The following is a 19,882-nucleotide window of genomic DNA, read 5'->3' as shown; positions in this document are numbered from 1 at the left end:
ATCTCAATGTGAGATTCAGGAGTGCAAGTAAAGCTCACTTCTTGTAGACAAGGAAGTAATACAGCATGTCAGCTGTCCATAAGAGATGTTACTTTCATTGCAGCCTTTCTGATGGAATTTATCCTGGTAATATTCTGATCTGTCTTATGACAGTATGCATTACAATGATTTTTGAAACTTCTTCTTTTATAATTTTTAATTATGTTGAATATTTAAGTTACTTTATTGCAAGTTCCTTATAATATAAGCATTTGTGGAATAAAAATGTCACCAATTATATATAATCAGAATTGAATCCTGTTTGTCACAGTTCCAGTATATTTGACCTGTAAATTTGAGTTGCAAGCCCTGTGTTTTCAATTATTGATTTACCAATGAATCACCTATGAAATTAATCCAAACAAGTATGTTGAAACAAAAAGTTGAAAGTAGAATATACAGATAATTTAAATGTAGTACCACCCTTTTTTTAAGCAGTGGATGTTTGCTGAATTCCAAATGTCTTGACAAATTCTGGCAGTTATTTTTTTAAGCAGTTATTTTTTTATTTCTTCATTTAGGTAGATAAGTTTCTCTTAGAGGTGGTGTTCTTTCTTTTGCAGTGAAATGTAATCTGTCCTTAATTGATACTTGTTTTTAATTAATTTAGCATTGACTAGTCAGTCCTAGTTGCTGCCTTATGTTGGCAACTAAGAAGCATTTTTTTCCTCTCTTTTTTTTGTTTAGAGGATAAAAGTAAATGAAATACGTAGTTGAGCTGGTTTTGCTACCCTAATGAATTTTGTTTTGTGTTCATTTCCAGCATATGATTACACTGAAAGAGCAGCTGTCAAAGCAACACACAGAAACTGATAGTATCATCAAACAGCTGAAACTTGACATAGATTGTGAAAGAAAGAAAGTATCAGAATTAGAAACTGAGAAGATGAAAACCATTAAAGAGTTAGATTGTCAGAAAGAAAAACTAAGTCACTGTTCATATGCACTTAATGATTTACATATAACTAAGCAGCAGCTACAAGATAACATTAAAGATCTTCAGGAACAATTAAGGAAAGCCCAGGACTGTAATTTGCATAGTAAAAAAGAAATTGGAGAGTTGCAGCAGAGACTAAAAGAAAGAGAGGAGGAACTTTGTGTATCCTTGAGCAAGTTAACAGAAAAAAGTAATGAGGAATCTAGCTATACTTGTCAAGATCTGATTCTGAAAGAAAGAGAAGTAGAAATTGAAAAACTACAGAATGATGTTTCAGAAAATAAACAAATAAATGAAGATCTACAGAAATCTCTGTCTAATCTCAGAACAGAAAACGGAAAGCTGATAGCAGCCATTGAAGAACTAAAACAGGAGTTAAGTGATGCCATTTCTGAGAAAAATAACGTGTATTTGGAAAAAGACACTGTTGTGGAGGCTTTGAAAATGGAAAAAAAAAGGTTAGAGAGTGAATTAAACGAGACAGAGAAGAGGCTTTTGGAACAAGCACATAATTATAAGCAAACTATTGAGGAGTTATCAAAGGCACGTAGTATGGACACCACTGCATTGCAGCTTGAACATGAGCACCTGGTTAAGCTTCATCAAGAGAAAGACTTTAAGATTGCTGAGCTTCAAAGGACCATTGAGCAGATAGAAATTGACCATCAAGAAACAAAAGAGATGTTGACTACTAGTTTAGGAGGACAAAAGCAGTTGACAGATCTCATAAAAGAGAAAGAGGTATTTGTTGAAAAATACAAAAATCAAGCCTTACAGGTGAAGCAGGAACTTGAGGAATATATGAAAGTTTCAAAAAAGCAGGATGTCTTAAAACAGAACTTGGAGGAAAAAGACAGAAGTCTTGCAGTCATGAAGGAAGAAAATAATCATTTGAAAGAAGAAATTGAACGCCTTAAGGATCAGCAAAGTAGATCTACACCTGTGGTTGAGCCTAAAACTTTAGATATTATTATTGAACTTGAAAGTGAGGTAACACAGTTAAAAGTGATAAAGAATAATCTTGAGGAAGAAATTAAAGTTCACAAAAAAACAATAGAAGATCAGAATCAAGCAACAGTGAAACTTCAGCAGTCACTGCAGGAGCAGCAAAAGGAAATAGACGAGTCCAAATTTCAGTGTGAGCAAATGAATGTCACACATGAAAGACTCTTTTTAGAAAAAGATGAAGAAATCAAAAATTTGCAGGAAACAATTGAGCAAATTAAAACTGAGTTGCACAAAGAGAGAGAGATTATTCAGACTGATTCTTCTGATCTTTTTCAGGAAACCAAAGTTCAGACTCTTAATGGAGAAAATGGGAATGAAAAACATGACTTATCTAAAGCTGAAGTTGAAAGACTGGTGAAAGGTATCAAAGAAAGGGAGATGGAGATTAAGATTTTAAATGAAAAGAATGTTTCTCTAAGTCAGCAAATTGATCAGTTGTCCAAGGATGAAGTTGGTAAGCTTACTCGGATCATTCAAGAGAAGGATTTAGAAATACAAGCTCTTAATGCTAGAGTGTCCTCAGCTTCCTACAGACAGGATGTTCTTTCTCTTCAGCAGCAGCTGCAAGCTTATGTTCTGGAAAGAGAACAAGTACTAGCAGTTCTAAGTGAAAAGACAAGGGAAAACAGTCAGTTAAAAACAGAGTATCGTAATATCATGGACATGGTTGCTGCTAAAGAAGCAGCTTTGGTGCGATTGCAAGAGGAGAATCGAAGGTTATCCAGTAGATCTGAAAACAGCAGTCAAGACATGTCTAGAGAAACTATTCAGAATTTATCCCGTATCATTCGAGAAAAAGATATTGAAATAGATGCCCTAACTCAGAAATGCCAAACCTTATTGACTGTCTTGCAGACATCCAGTACAGGTGCTGATAACGGGGCAGGAGGTGTTAACAGTAACCAGTTTGAGGAACTTCTGCAAGAACGTGATAAACTAAAACAGCAAGTAAAGAAAATGGAAGAGTGGAAACAGCAAGTAATAACCACGGTCCAGAACATGCAGCATGAGTCTGCTCACCTCCAAGAGGAGTTACACAAGCTGCAAGCACAAATTTCAGTTGAAAATGATAGTACTTCAAGGCTGCAGGTAGATTATAATGGCTTGATTCAGAGTTATGAACAGAATGAGAAAAAGCTGAGAAGTTTTAGTCAGGAATTAGCACAAGTTCAACACAGCATAGGACAGCTTTATAACACCAAGGATCTTCTCCTGAGTAAACTGGATTTGGTAACACCATCTGTGGCAACAGCTTCCACTGTTTCACTGCTTTCAGGGGTTCAATACAGTCCCCCTGAAGCACTCAGTGAGGAGTGTAAGCTCCTTCAAAATGAGTTGGAACAACTGAAAAAAAAGTTACAGGAAAAAGATTCAACTATTAGGATTCTTCAGGAAAACAATCAGCGATTATCTGATTCTGTTGCTACAGCATCGGAGATTGAAAGAAAGACTCAAGAAGGGACTGAATCAGAGATGAGGCAAATCAAAGAGAAACATGATGTGTTACAGAAGTCACTTAGGGAAAAAGATATATTAATTAAATCTAAAAGTGATCAGTTACTTTCCGTGAGTGAAAATCTTAGTAACAAAGAAAATGAAAATGAGCTTTTGAAGCAGGCTGTAACTAATCTAAAAGAAAGAAATTTAATTTTAGAAATGGACATTAAAAAACTGAAAGAGGAAAATGAAAAAATAGTTGCAAGGTGCAGGGAAAAAGAAACAGAATTTCGTGCACTTCAGGAGACTAATATGCAGTTTTCAATGATGCTGAAGGAGAAGGAGTTTGAGTCTCACTCAATGAAGGAAAAAGCTCTTGCTTTTGAGAAGCTGTTGAAAGACAAAGAACAGGTGTGTACATTCATACTTGTGACTATCACTTCAAACTAGACAAGTTCAAAATAATATTCTTCCTGGATATTCTTCAGTGTTGCAAGGCTGTAGATGTCCTACCCTTTTCCTTGTTAAATCAGTAGTATCTTTACAGTCTTCCTGACAAAGGCTATGCCTCTGGTAAAATTGTTGGCTGTGTTTTAAATATTTGTTTATGTCTTCAACAGGGCAAGACAGGAGAACTGAATCAGCTGTTAAATGAAGTTAAATCAATGCAGGAAAAGGCTGTTACTTTTCAGCAAGAGAGAGACCAAGTCATGGTAGCACTCAAACAGAAGCAAATGGAGAGCAGTGCCCTGCAGAATGAGGTACCACCAAATAATTTATAGTTGCAAGAAATAAATTTAAAAATAATGAGGAATTGCATCTGTATTATTTTTTTTATTATTTTAGTAGAAATCATTGTTAAAAGCACTTAAAATTAATACACTTGCAGTGTGCTTCAATGGGCATGTGTTACATTTGTTTTTTTTTTTTTTTTTTTTTATAAGAAGTGATAATCCAAGCAACTTAAGCTATGTTCTACACAGGTGCAGCATTTACATGAGAAGGAGCAGCGCCTAAATCAGGAACTGGAGAGGTTGCGGAATCACCTTCTAGAAATGGAAGAGTCCTACACCAGAGAAGCTTTAGCTGCAGAAGACAGAGAGGTCAAGCTTAGAAAAAAGGTTTTGATTTTGGAAGAAAAACTTGCATCCTCATCTACTGCAGTGGAGAATGCCAGGTAGTGTTTTAAATATCACAGTTAACTAAACTGGTGCTGATGCCTCTATTTCACTGAGCTGCCATTCAGTAACATACTCAACACTTGAGAAAACAAAAAGATACAAACTTTTGTTATTCAGAATCAGGAGGGTGTTTTGAAATATACTTGGCTGCTGTCAAGAATTTTAATGTATTTCTCCTTTTAGTACCAGCTGTTGAAACCTTACATCATCAAAAGTTCTTGGAACTAGAACAAAAAATCCTTAACCCATCAATTTAGTTGTGTATTAAAAAAGAGCGAACTTGACTTTCAATTCAAGGCTTTGTTCAGGTTGAAAGAGTCTTATTTTATTGTCTTAGTTTGAAAGACAGGTGTCTTCTATGAAAGGCAAGAGCCTCTCTTTTACTGGAAAATGTAAACCCCCTTCCTCCAAATAATTTTTGAAATTAAGGAGCTCTCAGGCAAAGATGTGGTAATAGGAATAAAAATTCTTTGCTAGGAAAATTAAAATGAAAAGACGGTAATACAAAAGTAACAAAACACTGACATCCCGTCAGTCAGGTTGTTGGTAGCAGTCTGATTACATAGAGGCTGCAGTCCTGGAATGACAAATGTGGTTCCTTTGAAGCAGTGGTCCTGTAGAAGGGTGCAGTTTTCCTCTGAAGGTCCAGTGATGAAGTGGAAAGATGTGGTTTTCCTTTGGAATCAAGTGCAAGAAGGCTGATTTGGTGTTCCAAATCTCAGATTTTACCTAGGTAGGCAAGGCTTGGCTCCTCCCCATGACTGGAGCATGTCCCAGTGGGATGATGTATCTTGCATTGGGACTCAATGGCCCATTAACAGAAGATATGTCCCTGGAGGAAGGATGGGTTGTGGAAAAGATAAAGAGCACTGCCCCACCTGGTTTTAACACATGGTGATAGAATACATACTTTTGGTTACATCCTGCTTTGCAACTCAGAACGTTTATACACTTCAGTGCACAGATGTGCCTCATGCCTTGTGAATTACTTTTGAGACACATACACATTCTTTGTGTCTGATACCATGGAAAGTATACACTGCTGAGAACTTCCTTCTTGTTAGTGTAAGCATATAGAGCAAAATGCATTAAATTTCTCACGGGTAGCAGAATCTGGGAGGCTAGAATAATTTTGTACAGGAGCATTCAATAGTAAGTAGCAAGATAATCTGAGTTTTGAGACTGGGTTTTAAAGTAAAAACTGATAGAAAGACCTACTGATTCATAGTAATTTAGGCAGACAACTAGGAATATATGGATTCTTTTTTTTTGTAATGATGCTTTTGATAATAATCAACAAAAACAAGTATTTTTTTCTCGATGCATTTCAAACAAAAGAAGTTAATTGGGATTTTGTCATTGATTGTCAAAATGTTGTTGCCAGACTTCTTTAAAATCTCGTTTTAGCTTGGTTTTGCTTGTTTTTAAAGAGGAATTGGGATGGGGGGGCGTGCAGGGGATGCCATAACTTTTGTAAATAGAGCTGAAAAATTTTGGGGATTTTTTAAGCAATTTTTAAGCTATTTTTTGCTGGGATTTAATTTTCTCTGTGGTAACTTCTTTATTTAAGTAATGTATCTTGTTTTCATTAAGTCATCAGGCTAGTCTGCAAGTTGAATCTTTGCAAGAGCAGTTAAACCTAGTCTCTAAGCAGAGGGATGAAACCGTGCTGCAGCTGACCATCTCCCAGGACCAAGTGAAGCAGTATGCACTGTCTCTGGCCAACCTGCAGATGGTACTAGAGCAGTTCCAACAGGGTAAGGTTTGTCAAGAAATAACAAAGATTGCAACAAGTATTTTGCAACTGGAATTGTTACCACATTTTGGTGCTTTTGAAGTATTAATTACCTTGTTTCCTTTTTGATAGCCTGAACTTCCAAATCTGTTCTCTATTAAAAAACTTGATAAAAACCCCAGAACAATTCTGTGAAAACTCTTGATCAATATCTCACTTACAAAATTGGAATTCTACCTCACGAAGACCAGATATGATAATGCTGAGGTTTTACAATTGCATGTCCCCAGAAGAGTTACATGTTGTAAATAGTTTTGTCTCTTATTTTTAATCCTTTAGAAGAAAAAGCTATGTATTCAGCGGAACTGGAGAGACACCAAAAACAGAGCGCAGAATGGAAGAAGAAAGCAGAAAACCTAGAAGAAAAAGTTGTATCACTGCAGGTGGGCTGAATAATGAAATTGAACCTTGTGAAAAGAAATTGTAATTATTCACTGAGCAAGCAAACTAGCATTTTTCGGCTGACCCTCTATTTTCTGAAGGTGTTTACAATCCAGTTATTTGAAAGAACAAGTGATTGCAGTCTCTTAATCTGTTGTGTCTGATGTGCGTGGTATTAGGGTAATTGTGATAGTGATCTCCCTGCTTCTCTTTTTGTCCCTTTCCTACCCTCTATTTAGGAGAGTTTAGAAGAGGCAAATTCTGCCCTGGATGCAGCATCCAGGCTTACTGAGCAGCTTGACATCAAAGAGGAGCAGATTGAAGAGCTTAAGAAAGAAGGTAACTACATTTTTTTAAATTTCTGCTTAAAATATTTCAAGCAGCTGAGAAGACAATGTAGTATTCCTAGAAACTTACCAAAACTCATATCCTATGAGAGACTAATTCTGTGCCACGTTCTGAGGACTTCCTTGTTTATAAAGCAGTTATGAAAAGGTATGTTTACCTTCTGTTAGGGATCTTTCTCAAAAGAAAGCCCTGTAGAAGTGTTTTGGGGTTTGGGGATTTTTCCCCTGTAAATACCTAGACACTTGATTTAGCTCTGTGTCTTTTTCAAAAGTTGGAGAAATACCAAATGTTAGATTTTCCAAAGTAGTTACCATATTTGACATATATACAGGAGTACAGTGAAGTAGAGAACAAGTGTGCAGTTGGTAAGAAATGAAGAGGCAGCAGCTCTTGCACAGATGTGACTGCCATCTCTGCTGAATGCAGTGGTAACTCATGCTTTGAACATATGCAGCTAATTATTGCTATTCCTTTTTAAATGATAATTAGTCTTCCTCTTGTAATAAGTGATGTTTTCTTGAAGTAGTCTTGCTTATGACAGATAGGTGGCGTGAGATTTCATCTGAAAGTCTTCAAGATTCCAGCAAGAGCTCTACAAAAAAGTTATTACTTTTCTGCTAAATATTTGAATGTGTACTTACTTAAATCTAGTTCTCTCTAAGTGCAATTTGGCATCCAGGTGGCCGTCATGGAAGTGCTCCCTGAGTTCACATATGAATTTTATAAGCTAAATTAAATTTCAAACTGCTACGTAATGTACAACTATGATCTGTTTTTGAATTGACTGACATCTCTGTACATCTCTGTCTCACTACAGACATTCACAGCAAAAGTTCACAAACACTCTGGACTGTAATTAACTTTGGCATAGGGAAATATTACACTCTTAAATGGGAAGTTCTTCATTACTGTTTAATTTTGGTGTTAAACCCTTGCTTAAGGAGGGGTTTAAACTCTGAGAGAACTGAGTATTAATTAGTGTTGTATTGGCAAATGATTTACTTGATAAAAAAATTGAAATGGAATTGTTGCATAAAGGAAACAGCATTCTAATGTTGTTGTGGAGTAAATCGTGATTTTTATAGAAATAAAATATCACTTCATATTCCATTTATACAAGAAAACATAAAATGTCTTATTGCAAATTTGCCAAATGCATTCCCAGACAGTTTTGTTAGCCAAATCTTTTGAAGGATTTCTTTATGGATTTTTTTGGCAGGAGAAGTGATTTTAGTGGAAAAGTATAAAATGTACCAGATGCAGTTTTCTGGATTGCCATAAATGGTTAACAAATTACTGGAGACTGTAAATGTCTGGTTTACAGCAGTCCATGCTGAATTCTGGCTCAGGACCTTTTAGTTTCTTTTCATACACCTGAAGTATGTGTTTAGGTCCTTTTCAGCTGTAGGATTCTGAATTTAGAGAGAAATGTTCCATTAAAAATATATGTTTAATTATAAATTTTCATAGTCACTGTGGATGAAATATAGCTGATATATGATATATAGTTGATCCTCTATGATGAAAAGTATTTTTAAATTTAAATTATCAATATTTTTCATTTAATTTAAATTATTGATACTTTTGTTTTAAAATCCATCATAAAAGAATAAATGAAGTGAATAAAATTGAAAAAGCAACTCACAATTGTCTTGCTTTGTAGAGAAATAGCAACAGTGTAAAATTGAATTGAAATTTGTTTTCAAATGCTGCTTATCTTCTTGTGGCGTTGGTCGTTTAACTCTATTTATTCCCTTCTGTGCTGTGGACATCCAGATATCAACTTGCCTATGTATGCTCCTGCAACCGTATAATTCTATTATATTATAGAATATGTATATATACATTATATACAATAGATATAATACTATAATAAATATATAATATTATAATTATGTTGCCTATGTTTCCCTTCAAGTATTGGTGTCCTATTTAACCATATTTACGAATTAGCACAATTTTTAAGTAAATGTAAACATTGAAACCATGGTTTAATTCTCCTGTGCCTCACCCTGGTGTGTTGAGAGAGGAGTGCTGAAGAGCAGTCACATAACTGGAATGGATTTTGATGCATATGGGTGTAGTTGTTAGAAGATTTATTGTTGTGTAATGCATGTTTTGCTTTAGTTTTTAAGTTGCTTTTTAATGAGGAGCTTACTCTGTGTGTTCCTTGAATAAGAACTTTCCCAGCAGTGACATCAGTTAGTTTGTTCTATTCTGTACTCCTTAAAATTCATATTTGTGAAGTAATGTGCTTGTATAAAGATGTGGAGTATTTGAACAGAGCATATTAGGTTACATCCATTTCACAGACTGGCTCTTTGATGTGTATATGTATAAAATCTCTGTGTGAATTCTCATGGAGTTACTGGTGCTAATTGAGGAAACCATGTCTTGTCAACGTAGTTGTGGCATGCCCTTATTAAAGATTGAAAGTTCTGGAAATGAATGGAATTCTTTCCATGCACCACAGATTATTTGAAGGTTGTAAAAATACATAGAATTAATTTTTCTTGCAAAGATGTTCAGGCTTTTTAGATAGTAACTATGAGACAGATAAAACAAAAGTGTATCTTTTGTGGCTTTTTAATGAATTAATTTTAATTAACTTGAGCCCAAAAATTGATAAAAACTAAGTTGGTTGGCAGTTTTCCAAAAGGATTTGGGGATCCCTTGTAGGGGGAGAGGAGAAAAATTTTATCCTGTCTGCTTATATCTGTAGGGTAAAGTTGGTCTTCGTGTGGACAGTTCATATTATAGTTTATTTGTGAATTTGTATACTTTGTGTGTGAATAAGGCTTAACTGTACTCTCATTAAGCTTCAGAGGTAGCATCTTGCAGAACCCCAGTTTGGTGAGAAATTACACTTCTGTAGTCTTTATGGTCTTAGGCCGCCTTAGTCACATTTTTGACTTATAATTCTGGCCTGTTTATTCAGCTTGCAGGCCATGATACCTGACTGAGGCGTTTGCCATTTTTTCTCTAAGTCTTGTGTTTGGTTCATGGTAGCTGTGGCCTTTCATCTCTTCCGTTCATGTTTTTGTTCCCAAAAGTATGGGTCATCTTGCATATGTCTGCCTCTCTTACCAGTATACAGAGTTATGAAGCACAACACTGTTTCTACAATGTGTTAGTGTGCCCCAGCATGCTGTTTCCAGAGCTTGCATCTGTCACAAGAGTAGGAAAAGTCCAAACAGAACAGACCCTCAACAAGCTCCTGATGTTGCTCTGCTAGCCAGTAATTCATCTAGGAAACTTGAGAACTCCTTGGTGCTTCAAAGACTGTAGCAACCCGACAGTAGGGTACTACACAGAATATCTGGGCTTGGGTAAGGTTGGAGGTTAAGGGCAGATCTCAAAAAGACATGATGCCAACATGGAGTTTGGTCATTATGAAAAAATTGCCACCACAGGACTACAGACCTTGCTGAAGAGTTTCTTTCCAGCTCTGTATTATTTAGATAGAAAACAGCAGTTCATCAGACTGTCTGCAATGGATTTATTTAATGTGTGGTCCTGTACTTCAGCTTTGAGTATCACTCCTGAAATTTCAGCCTGTGGTTTTGAATAGCAATGATTTGTTGACACCTTTTTACAAAAAAAACACATTGGTTTTATGGTTTTGTTTTTTATTTAAAGGCACCATAGCAATATTTAAGAAGGTATGTATTATTGATAAATTTTGCAACAATGTTTCGAAGTATTGATTTTTGTTTCTTATGTTGTGATGTTTACATTTATAGGTGAGATCAGAAGAGAAATGCTAGAAGATGTACAAAATAAATTAATGAACCTTATGAACAGCACAGAAGGAAAAGTGGACAAGTAAGTCTTTAATGAAAGATTTGGTCTAAGTTTTTGGGTTTATTCCTCTCAATGTACAGATGTGGCGCAGTTGCAAGGGTAGTACAGGACTGTACTTCTGTATGTTGTCTTGTAATTACACTTTTATTATTTTGACATTTTTCAATTACTTGGTGGTTGTAAATAGTCATTTTGATTAGTAAAACCAGTGTGACTTTGGCTCACTGTTGTGTTTTTAAAGTAGAAGTGCACTTCTGTAGCATAAGCTCTGCAAATGGAGATTAGAGTTCTTAATGAATGCATTTAATAATGGTCAGGGTGTGAACAGCAAGCCTTTTCATGTGTCTGCATCACTGGTGTCATGTAAATCTCTTCCTTGATCCTTTTTATCCTTCTCTACCAAACAAAACTGAAACAGGGATATGCAGATGGGCTCCCCTGTCCCCTTCATTATGTCCTGGTTTGGGACTACACAGAGCTTTCTTTTTAAATGCTGTCATGAATCAAGATCTTAGAACAAGTATTTTCCCTGACTGTAGTATGTACATCCAAATTTGCTCATGTTATCATTCAGCTCCAGTTTGCTGCATACAGTATTTCTAATACTGTCCAAATCCACACTATGTAAGAAATGTAATAACTTATAGAAAGAGGAAATTGGTACGGTGCCCTTTACTTATTTGTATTTGATGTGTTTATTTGTATTACTCTAAATTAGGCAGGAGTATGAGGAATGAATGCATCAATATTATGGTATCAGCTGTTACACAATAGCAGCTTGTATGACTACCTTATTTTGTTCTGCAGACTATTGATGAGAAATCTCTTTATTGGACATTTTCATACTCCAAAAAATAAACGTGTTGAAGTGTTAAGGTTAATGGGAAGTATCTTGGGGCTGAAAAAGGAAGAACTTGATCAGGTAATACTTTACAGAAAACTGGGCACTTGTTTTTCCCCCTCTCCCATCTCTTTCTCTTCCATTATCCTTACCTGAAAATAGAATGACTTGCTGCTGAACTAAATGTGACTGTCCCTGCACATTTCATGGGGAAAGTGTGTTTTTTTTCTTCTTTCATCTCACCTTTTCTTTATGTGGGACTTTTTAAAGTTTTTATATGATGATCTTAATCTTTCGATAACGTTGTTTTAACAGGGTGGAATTCATTTGGCTGAGGAATGCTAATGCAGAAAGGAAAGGATTTAACTTTGTGGTGTTGTGTAGAGTAGCTGTAATATATCAGTTACAGAAAAGTAAGCCTGTTACATCTGCACTAGTTGTTACTGTGAAAATTGTGAGTCTCATGTTTTTAAATAAAGAGCCAGGTTTGTAGATTGCCAGTCTTTGGGAAGTGGAGAACAAAAATAAAAATTTTTGTTTATCTCTAGCAGTGCCACATTGTTATGTGGCATTGTAGCTCATATTTATTCACTTTCTTTTATGTGCTGCTTTATTTTTGTTGTTTCCTAACTTTGTTTTCTTTAAATACTTCTCTAGTTATTATCTGAAGAGCAAAGAGGTGTAACGAGATGGGTGACTGGCTGGCTTGGTGGAGGAGCTGGGTCAAAGAGTGTTCCTAGTACACCTTTGAGACCAACTCATCAGAACATTTTTAATAGTGTAAGAATTTATCATTTATTCTCTTGGTTTGAGTGGAAAAATGGTAAAGTTGCATATTAATGCCCATGTTTGGCTCATCAATATATGGAGCTTCATTTATTGATGCTGCTGTATCTTGTGTTAATTGTTTTGTGTAACTGCTTTGGCAAAAGGCTTTTTCCCTGCACTGAGGAAATACTGATGCAGTAAAAATTACACAGTGGTGAGTCTTGGGCTAATTTAGAAGAGAGTTATGTTCCACTGGTTCCTGGCATCACTCTTCTTACGGTATGGACTTCATCTTGCAAACAGTGAATGCTGGAAGTTAAAATATATGCCAGAGTATGGAATTCCAAAATACTCAACAGTATAGAAGATTGTGACATTTCATTTTGATGCCTGTGTTCCCATATGTCCTTTAAATTTAAATTGAAAAGCTTTTTCAGTTGCTGCAGCTAGTGCCTCTAATGTACAGCATATAAAACTGATATTCTAAGTTTTCAAATACTCTAAAGCAATAGATCTCATAACATGATCCATGGGAACAGTTTATCTATGGAACTTTCCATTTTGCAGACCAGTAAATAATGTACTCAAGGACCAAGCACCAGGAGATTGGAGTTTTTGGATTGACTTTGGTTTTTTGCTCAGTTGAGCTAGAAATGTTGAGAATGGATTCCTGTAAGTCATCTTGAAGTATAGGTATTAGTTTTTTTCCCCCTAAAATAGTGCAGGCATATAGGCCACTGCAGGACTGTGGTCTGATTAACTATTAGAGGTAAAAGAGAAAAATTAATGCTTTTGTGTGAATAGTACAGGCTTTACTAAGCCAAATTTTATCTTGTCATGCTCCCGATACCTTAATCATTCCATGCTTCCTTTATTTGAGATTCTTATGAAATAAAGTATACATTGGGCTTTAAGAGGAAGGGTTAGTTTTATGTGTTACTCGAGGAGAGATTGGTTGAGCAAAGAGTAAGGAAATGTGGTGATGTCAGTGATAGCATAGAATTCTTGAAATAACTAGCTTAAATCAGTAACAGAACCATGGTAGAAATATGTGTGTTATCTTTAGAGTTGATCAATTTTATATAAATGCCTCTTAGTGAGACAGCAACAAAGAGTGAATTTGGAAAATAAATTTCATTGTCACTCACTGAGAACTGCTTAGTAATAAGTACAAGTGCAAATTGATTTCAAGCTGTTGACAGCCTTTTGGTTTATGTATATATGTACTTAGTGCTTTTCACCAGAGCATCGGTGAAATATAGTAACTGTTAGCTTCTTACAGTCTTTTTCAGAGCTGTTTGTGAAATTCCTTGAAACTGAATCTTGCCCAAGCCTTCCCCCACCCAAGCTCTCTGTTCTTCACATGAAACCTTTAGGAGCAGCAGGAACTGGTAAAACTAGCAGTACTCCCCCCAACAGTCAAATGCAAGGTAACATTTGAATCTTTACACAGAACATAAATAACTAAGGGTAGAATTTTCAAGAGTATTTCAGTGATTCTGTGCTTCCTCACTTGTAAATTATGAACCAGATTTCTTCTCCCCAAACATGTCCTGCTTTGTCTTCTTTTCTTTCTTTTTTTTTCAATTATTCTCCTCTCTCTCCTTCCCACTGCATGTATACCTCACTTTCTAAACTCTCAATGCAGAAGATTAGAGGGACCAAATTCCCTTTGATATGGGAAGGATTTAACAGCACCTGTTAGAGCCAAACAGTTGCTGTGTAGACAACTTCGTATGGTGTAACAGTGAACCCAGTCCTGATTTTCAGCATCCCTGCTGATCAGCTTGTGTTGAAGTGAGTGAACAATGCAAGTAATACAAGTTTGCAGTGTCTGTCTGGTATGTAGAACCTGGTTGCTCTGAGAGGACTAAAATAAAATCAGTTAAGTGTATGGCCTGGCATGAAATCTCTGTAAGCTGTGCAGGAGTGTTGACTTTGATTTTTCTAAGAGAGCAGTTTGGCTTATATTATGCATGTTAAATTAATGTATTTTTGCCTTAAGTAATTCAAGATTCAAATCTTCAATTTAACTGGTTCTTAATTTTTTTACATGTGTTTAAGACTTAACCTTAATGTAGGCCTGCTGGTTTGCAGGCTTGTTCTGTTTGAAATTTAGCTGTAAACTCAAAAGAAAATAAAATCAAAAAGCCCAAACACCAACCCCCTACATATTATGTGTAGCTACAGAGACAGGGAGAGATGCTTAAAAATCTCTTTCAATTCACCTAAAGAAGTTGGATGTTAACAAGTGCTCTTTATCTGTGGGGGTTTTCTTGGGGCTGGGGAAGCTGTGCTGTGTGCTGAGAAACCTTCCTGTGCTCTGCAATGCAGTGCATGTGCCAGGGCCTTTACACCTCTCCACAGTGCTGGAGTCAGCGTGACAGATACTTGGTGTCTGTATTGCAAAGGTGAAGTGAACTGCAAAGGGTGTTCGTGTTGCCTGTCAGATGTGCACATTTTCTTGGGTAGCTTGAGCTGTTAGAGAATTTTGATGGTGGACTTGGGTTAACAGTTGGACTTGATTTTAAGAATCTTTTCCAACCTAAATAATTCTATGGTTCTATGAGAATAGTCAGAGACAATAAAAGTCTTTGAAGGTGTCTACAGTCCATGGCAAGGTTGTCAAGGTCTTACATGTTGGAGAAGTAATAGGCAATTTTAGAACCTCTCTCTGAACAAATGCTGAAAAATTGGATAGATTGAGGAGTGCTTTTTAACAAAGTGTTTTCATTGTTGGTTTGGGTTTTTTATATTCCAGATCCTTCAGTCTCAGGAATGGGTAGAAGACCAGATGCAAATCCATTTTTAGCACCTCGATCTGCAGCAGTGCCTCTCATAACACCAGCTAGTAGTTCTGGACATCTGCTTATGAAACCTATTTCTGATGCACTGCCTACTTTTACACCACTGCCAGTGTCCCCTGATGCCAGTGCTGGTGCTGTGTTAAAAGACCTCCTAAAACAATAGATGATCTTGTATCAGTATGATGATGGTAGCACTTTAAGGAAAATGAGAACACTATGTTGTATATAATTAACCACAATGAGGCCTTCTGTAAAAAATGTATTTGATCGCAACTGTACCTTGCTTTTCTTGTACTTACAAACTTATCAGTGCTTCAGAAATTCTAATGGTGAAATGAATACTTGCCTTCTGTGTAGCACATATTCATTTTGGGTGTGGGTTAAATATTTAACTGAGAAAAAAAATCTATCGTGTTGCTAGATTGTCACAAGACAAATTAAAGGATTTTTAAACCTTAGGTATACTGGGTTATTTCAGATATGCATAGACAGCATTAACTCTTTGGTGTTCGGATTTGTTTTTCAGTTAAAATGATCTGCCATTTTCCTTCAAGAACCAGAACCAAAAAAATACATAAAACACCCAATTAATGTATTTTTTGGACATGTATCTCTTATTTACAAGTTTGATTGCATTTAGGGGAAATTTGAGGCACACTGATCTCTTTGCTCAACTATTTGATATAACCCCCCACCCCAGACTAAGAGCTGTTTTCAGCAGTCTAACCCATCAGCACCAAGGAGTTAACTGCGGCAGTGAGGCTTCACATCCATGTGAAGAGTGGATAATGTAGCAAATGATACATTTGCATATACAAAGACATTGTGCTCTAATGGTCCAAGGTGTATATTTGAGAGACTTTTTATCTTGCAAGATTTCGCAGATTAAAATACAGACTTACAGCTTGAGCACATGTATAGAATTAAAAGGGAGGAAGGTGCTTGCTTATGTCCAATGTGTAAATAGGTCTTTGTACAACCAAGGCCAAAGTCAATTATTCTGTAAATTTTGCTGTGATAACTTGTACACTTTGTTTAGCAAGTAAAGAATGAAGTTTCATTCTAAAGAATGAGAGTCATCCTCATAGTGGATCTGAGATAAAGTATCTTTCCATTTAAAATATGTAATTTCTACGTCTTTTTATATGCCTCTCCTTGTTAAGTCAGTGTTAAGATAACTGTTGTGCAAGTTCTATATTAGAACTGTCAACCTTCTTCATTTTCATTAAGGTCCTGGACAAGATTGTTCTAAGAGTTATATTTAAATAATTACTGAACTTGTACAGAATCAACCAAAATAATGCAAGAAATCTTTGCATTTATTTATATAGAGGTCAAATAGTGAATTTCTTTCATTGCCTTGAATCCTAGCAAAGGGTTTTTTAATTGCTGTGCTTCCTTAAGAGCTGTTTGAAACCCTTTTCTTCAGTATAGTAATGCTTCATGGAAGATTTAGCAAACTTGTAACTGGATTGACCTACTGTATTGGATTTTGATTTTAAGTTTTTTACCCGTTATGGACAGTTTGGCAGTTTGATTTCTGAAAAGATAGCAGCTGCATATTTATAAAAGTAAATTCTGTGTTATGCAATAAATGTAATGAGAATCTCAAATTATCTCAACTGAGAATACTGCAGTTAGCTACTTCAAATGTACATCTTCATTTAAACTGGACTGGAACAGCTACCTTTTTTTCTATAGCAAATACAAAGAAAAGTGAAATCAGATGGCTTGTGTGCAATCTCTCTTGGTCTAGTAGTCATGTCTGTTTAATGATATATAGCTGCTTTACAATAAAATTGCTTTTGGGTGAGCCAAAGCAGAAGGTAGTGTTTAGTTTTCAAAAATTATGTGACTTAAGTGTTGTAAATTACAAATGGAGTCATGCTTCTCCCTATTCTCTGAAAATACTAACTGAGCAGTTCTTAACTTTTTTTAATGCTTTTTTTTTCTTCTTTAACTGCAGAGAAGTTAATATGTACACATTTCTCTTTTAGGAAGCTTTCTAAATGCCAATAAAGAAAACATAGACCATTTCTTTCTGCATGCTGTAAATCAGTTCCATTTATACAGTAAGCTCTGAGTATTAAGAGAGAGGTACTGAAGAATTTCAGAATTCCTGATTAAGCTCCTTGATGGAGAAGGAAATCTTCTACAGCAGAGATACAAAAAGCTTCAGTCCTTAAGTCCTAGGAGGTGAACTCTGTTGAGCTATGGAGAAAGTCCTCATGGCTTAGACGTTTCTGTTCTAAGGCTCCTTCCACAAGTACATTGATGAGGTTTGATGCTTTGTTAGAGGTAGCTGGGCTCTGTGTTCTGGGCAGTACTTTTGTGCAGAAAAGCCTAGAACAACTTCATTACTTTGTTTCTTTCTTCCTTCTTTGAATGTTTCACAGACCATTACAAACATTCAAGCTTTGTTTTCATTGAATGATTAGTAGATACATTTTTTTCCACTAATTTTTCTCCAGTGTTTACTTTGTTCTTGATAACTGTTCCATATATAGTTGTATTACCAGTTTCCCACATGTATATACATGACTCATGTAGTCTTCCTGTAAATTGTGTGGGTCTTTCACACAGCAGCATGAGGAAAAATATCTCTGGAATTTATGAACAAGGTGCAGCAGTTGAAGTTTTTCATTCTTTCATGTAGTGTAATTGTTTTCTGTGGCTTTTGCAAGGAAAACAGGGTGTCTGGTTCTCCTAGTTTTCATCTTACAAGCTGTCAGTTGCCTTTAGTGGTAAGGTAACAGATCTCTAGTAACAGATTTTGCAAGCTTTATGTAAGGGGAGGAAAATGAAGGTTAGGATTTTCAATTCTTCTCTTTAAACTTTCTAATTTGCTTATCCTGCATTCCATGTAAAGAGAAGGAAGTAACCGGTTGATGTTTCCGATTGCTGCTGTAAAGGAATCCATGGTACGGGGTTTGGGAGTTTATTGGGGGGCGGAATGTTGGGGTTTTTTTGTTTTGGCTTTTTTTACTTAAACTTTCCTGCATTACGCCAGCTAGTCACAGCAATATAATTTCACACATTATAGTGACCAGTGTAGAAATAACTGGGTTTTTTTTACCAAGTGCCAGTCCCCTGCATTTTATTATTGCTTCTTTTTGTCACTCTCGACCTTTTTGCATAAGTAGTTACCAATAAGGCAGGCAATCTGGACTACATATTGGAGTGACTGATGGCTAGAGCAGAAGAGACAGAATGGAAGATGCTTGCCTTGTAAGTATTTTACATTATTACATACCTCATAAAACCTCTGCAGTTAATAAATGTCGTCTTATTGCTTGTGTTGATATACTGCTGGGTGTTTGGTATTTTCATAGAATCATGAAATGCCCTGGTTTGGAAGGGACCTTAAAGATCATCCAGTTCCACTTCCCCTGTCCCAGACAGGGGCACCTTTCACTAGACCAGGTTGTTCAAAGCCCCATCCATCCTGGCTTTGAACGCTTCAGTGGAGGCATCCACAGCGTCTCTGGGCAAACTGTTCCAATGTCTCACCACCCTCACAGTCAATAATTTCTTTTTAATATCTAATTAAACCCTACCCTCTTTCAATCTATAGTCTGTGGGAAAAGCAAAGAAAATATTTGAGTTATGGTAAACTATTATTAGATCGTTTTACCAGTTCCTCGTAGAGTTTAGAAGCACTGTGACATGTGGCATTGCAACAAGCACTGACAGACTACAGACCAATGGTATCAGGGAAACAAATTGCTTATACCTATTTTTTGTGTTTGTTAACAAAATGAGCCGACCCTTGTACCAACAACCTAGAATGTTCTATCTCACTAAGTATAAAGAACATCTAACTCCTCAGAGAGCTGCCTGGATACTGTTTGAATATCAGCCAGTATCGCAAAGGTAAAGGGAATCTTGGCAGTACTGTGTGGTTAACCCCAAGGTTTTAATTTTTGACAGCAGATGCTGCCTGCATTTTCCTCCAGTGAATTTCCAGATGGTCATGCAAGATGGATTGAATTGCAGCATGATCAGATGTGGGAGTACAGAGCAAGGAGGTTTTGCAGATTTGAGGCAGCAAGGAACTATTTATTTCATGTCGCTTATGAAACAGTAGATATTAGCCAGCATTATAGTACAGCTGCTTAGTAGCTAATGTTTGTTGATGGTATAGTCCAAGGGGTTAGGAAAAAGAAGAGTGTTAACACAGTCCAAGTGCTGCATATTTTGTCATTTGGCAGCTTTCTGCCAAGGCTCTCCTATAAGGTGAGCAAAGTCAGACGCTTGATTTTGAGTTAATAAAAACTCACTAGTGACATCTTCTGACCCCCTAGAATGAGAAACACTGTTAAACACAGCCCCCTGAGAACAGAAAACCCAAGAGTTATAACACTTCAAATCTAACTTTTTTGGAGAAGGGAGCTAAGGCTATTGTAAGGTTTTGAAAAGGATTTTGACCTTTTCAAGGCTGCTGACAAAGACAGAAGCCCACATTGTTTGGCTGAGACAGCTGGATTTTTAGAACTAACTGAAGCTACCCTCACTTGTACAACTTAGGTAGCCTGA

At 36.2% G+C, this 19,882-nt stretch overlaps 1 protein-coding gene across 2 annotated transcripts in view; it reads left to right on the top strand.

The window, feature by feature from the left end:
- TRIP11 (thyroid hormone receptor interactor 11) overlaps window positions 1–17,244 on the top strand; it is a 28,243-nt gene extending 10,999 nt beyond the window's left edge. Inside the window, exons 10-20 of one of the 2 annotated variants that reach the window (XM_062495472.1) lie at window positions 803–3,832; window positions 4,042–4,182; window positions 4,405–4,598; window positions 6,196–6,359; window positions 6,677–6,780; window positions 7,018–7,117; window positions 10,870–10,951; window positions 11,738–11,852; window positions 12,429–12,551; window positions 13,822–13,969; window positions 15,301–17,244. In XM_062495472.1, coding sequence (XP_062351456.1) covers window positions 803–3,832; window positions 4,042–4,182; window positions 4,405–4,598; window positions 6,196–6,359; window positions 6,677–6,780; window positions 7,018–7,117; window positions 10,870–10,951; window positions 11,738–11,852; window positions 12,429–12,551; window positions 13,822–13,969; window positions 15,301–15,509 — 4,410 coding nt within the window. In that variant the 3' untranslated portion in view covers window positions 15,510–17,244. The remainder of the gene's footprint in view (window positions 1–802; window positions 3,833–4,041; window positions 4,183–4,404; window positions 4,599–6,195; window positions 6,360–6,676; window positions 6,781–7,017; window positions 7,118–10,869; window positions 10,952–11,737; window positions 11,853–12,428; window positions 12,552–13,821; window positions 13,970–15,300) is intronic. The other variant, XM_062495473.1, reaches the window with a different exon arrangement.
- The last annotated feature ends 2,638 nt before the right edge of the window (window positions 17,245–19,882 follow it).

This window comes from Cinclus cinclus, chromosome 6 (genome assembly GCF_963662255.1).
Source record: "Cinclus cinclus chromosome 6, bCinCin1.1, whole genome shotgun sequence".
Taxonomy (NCBI): domain Eukaryota; kingdom Metazoa; phylum Chordata; class Aves; order Passeriformes; family Cinclidae; genus Cinclus; species Cinclus cinclus.
This window is presented reverse-complemented; position numbering and strand designations above follow the sequence as displayed.